This window comes from Octopus bimaculoides, chromosome 1 (genome assembly GCF_001194135.2).
Source record: "Octopus bimaculoides isolate UCB-OBI-ISO-001 chromosome 1, ASM119413v2, whole genome shotgun sequence".
In the NCBI taxonomy this organism is placed as follows: domain Eukaryota; kingdom Metazoa; phylum Mollusca; class Cephalopoda; order Octopoda; family Octopodidae; genus Octopus; species Octopus bimaculoides.
The window spans coordinates 114,891,054-114,891,822 of NC_068981.1; the positions used below are offsets into that span (position 1 = coordinate 114,891,054).

A 769-nucleotide genomic window follows, 5' to 3' on the forward strand; every position below is an offset into this window, starting at 1 on the left:
TAACCCTAACCCTAACCCTAAAACCCTAACCCTAACTCTAAAACCCGAACACTAGCCCTAAACCCTATAGCTAAAACCAGTACAAACGCATGAACGGTGTCATAAATAACAGTACCGCCGATATGTGTTGCTGACAAACAACGGCACTCATTTTATTCAAGGGAAAAGATCCCATTACACCGCCACAACGTGTTGTTGACAAACCACAGCAGTAATTATTTTCACCTCAACAGACGTCAGTGATTGGCTGAAATTACCGAAACACAACAACTTCTAACATGAAATAACTTCGAATATAAAATTTTTTCTCTGTTCTATAACACAAAATATATAAGTATAGGAAGTTTTAAAGTGTTTCGGTAGAAAATACACTAAATAAAAACTAAATAATTCATACCTGGTATCTCTGGCTCTAAATTCTCCGGCTCTAAATTCTCCGGCTCTAAATTCTCCGGCTCTAAATTCTCCGGCTCTAAATTCTCCGGTTCTAAATTCTCCGGCTCTAAATTCTCCGTCAACTCGGTCTCAGACTCTAAGTCTTCTTCCAATTCTAGAGGAATGGAAACAAAGAAACATTTTATATAAAATTTTAATATTAGATATTTACAGTTTTTTAATGCTTTTTGAATATTTTGAGACAATACGAAAACTAGTAGATATCAGAATATTTATGAACAGTTATTTCGTGATTTACTCTTCAGATATTTACAAATAGATATTGCAACTCTTGGTTATATTTGTAGATATGTCATTAACGTTCATGAAAGTC

At 34.3% G+C, this 769-nt stretch overlaps 1 protein-coding gene across 38 annotated transcripts in view; it reads right to left on the reverse strand.

Moving 5' to 3' along the window:
• LOC128248352 (retinitis pigmentosa 1-like 1 protein) overlaps positions 1-769 on the reverse strand; it is a 157,439-nt gene that overhangs the window by 127,256 nt on the left and 29,414 nt on the right. For 29 of the 38 annotated variants that reach the window (XM_052969591.1, XM_052969561.1, XM_052969451.1 and 26 more), the window contains one exon: positions 398-550. The exons of the other annotated variants lie outside the window; for them this stretch is intronic. In XM_052969591.1, the coding sequence (XP_052825551.1) occupies positions 398-550 (153 nt within the window). The remainder of the gene's footprint in view (positions 1-397; positions 551-769) is intronic. 38 annotated transcript variants of the gene reach the window in all.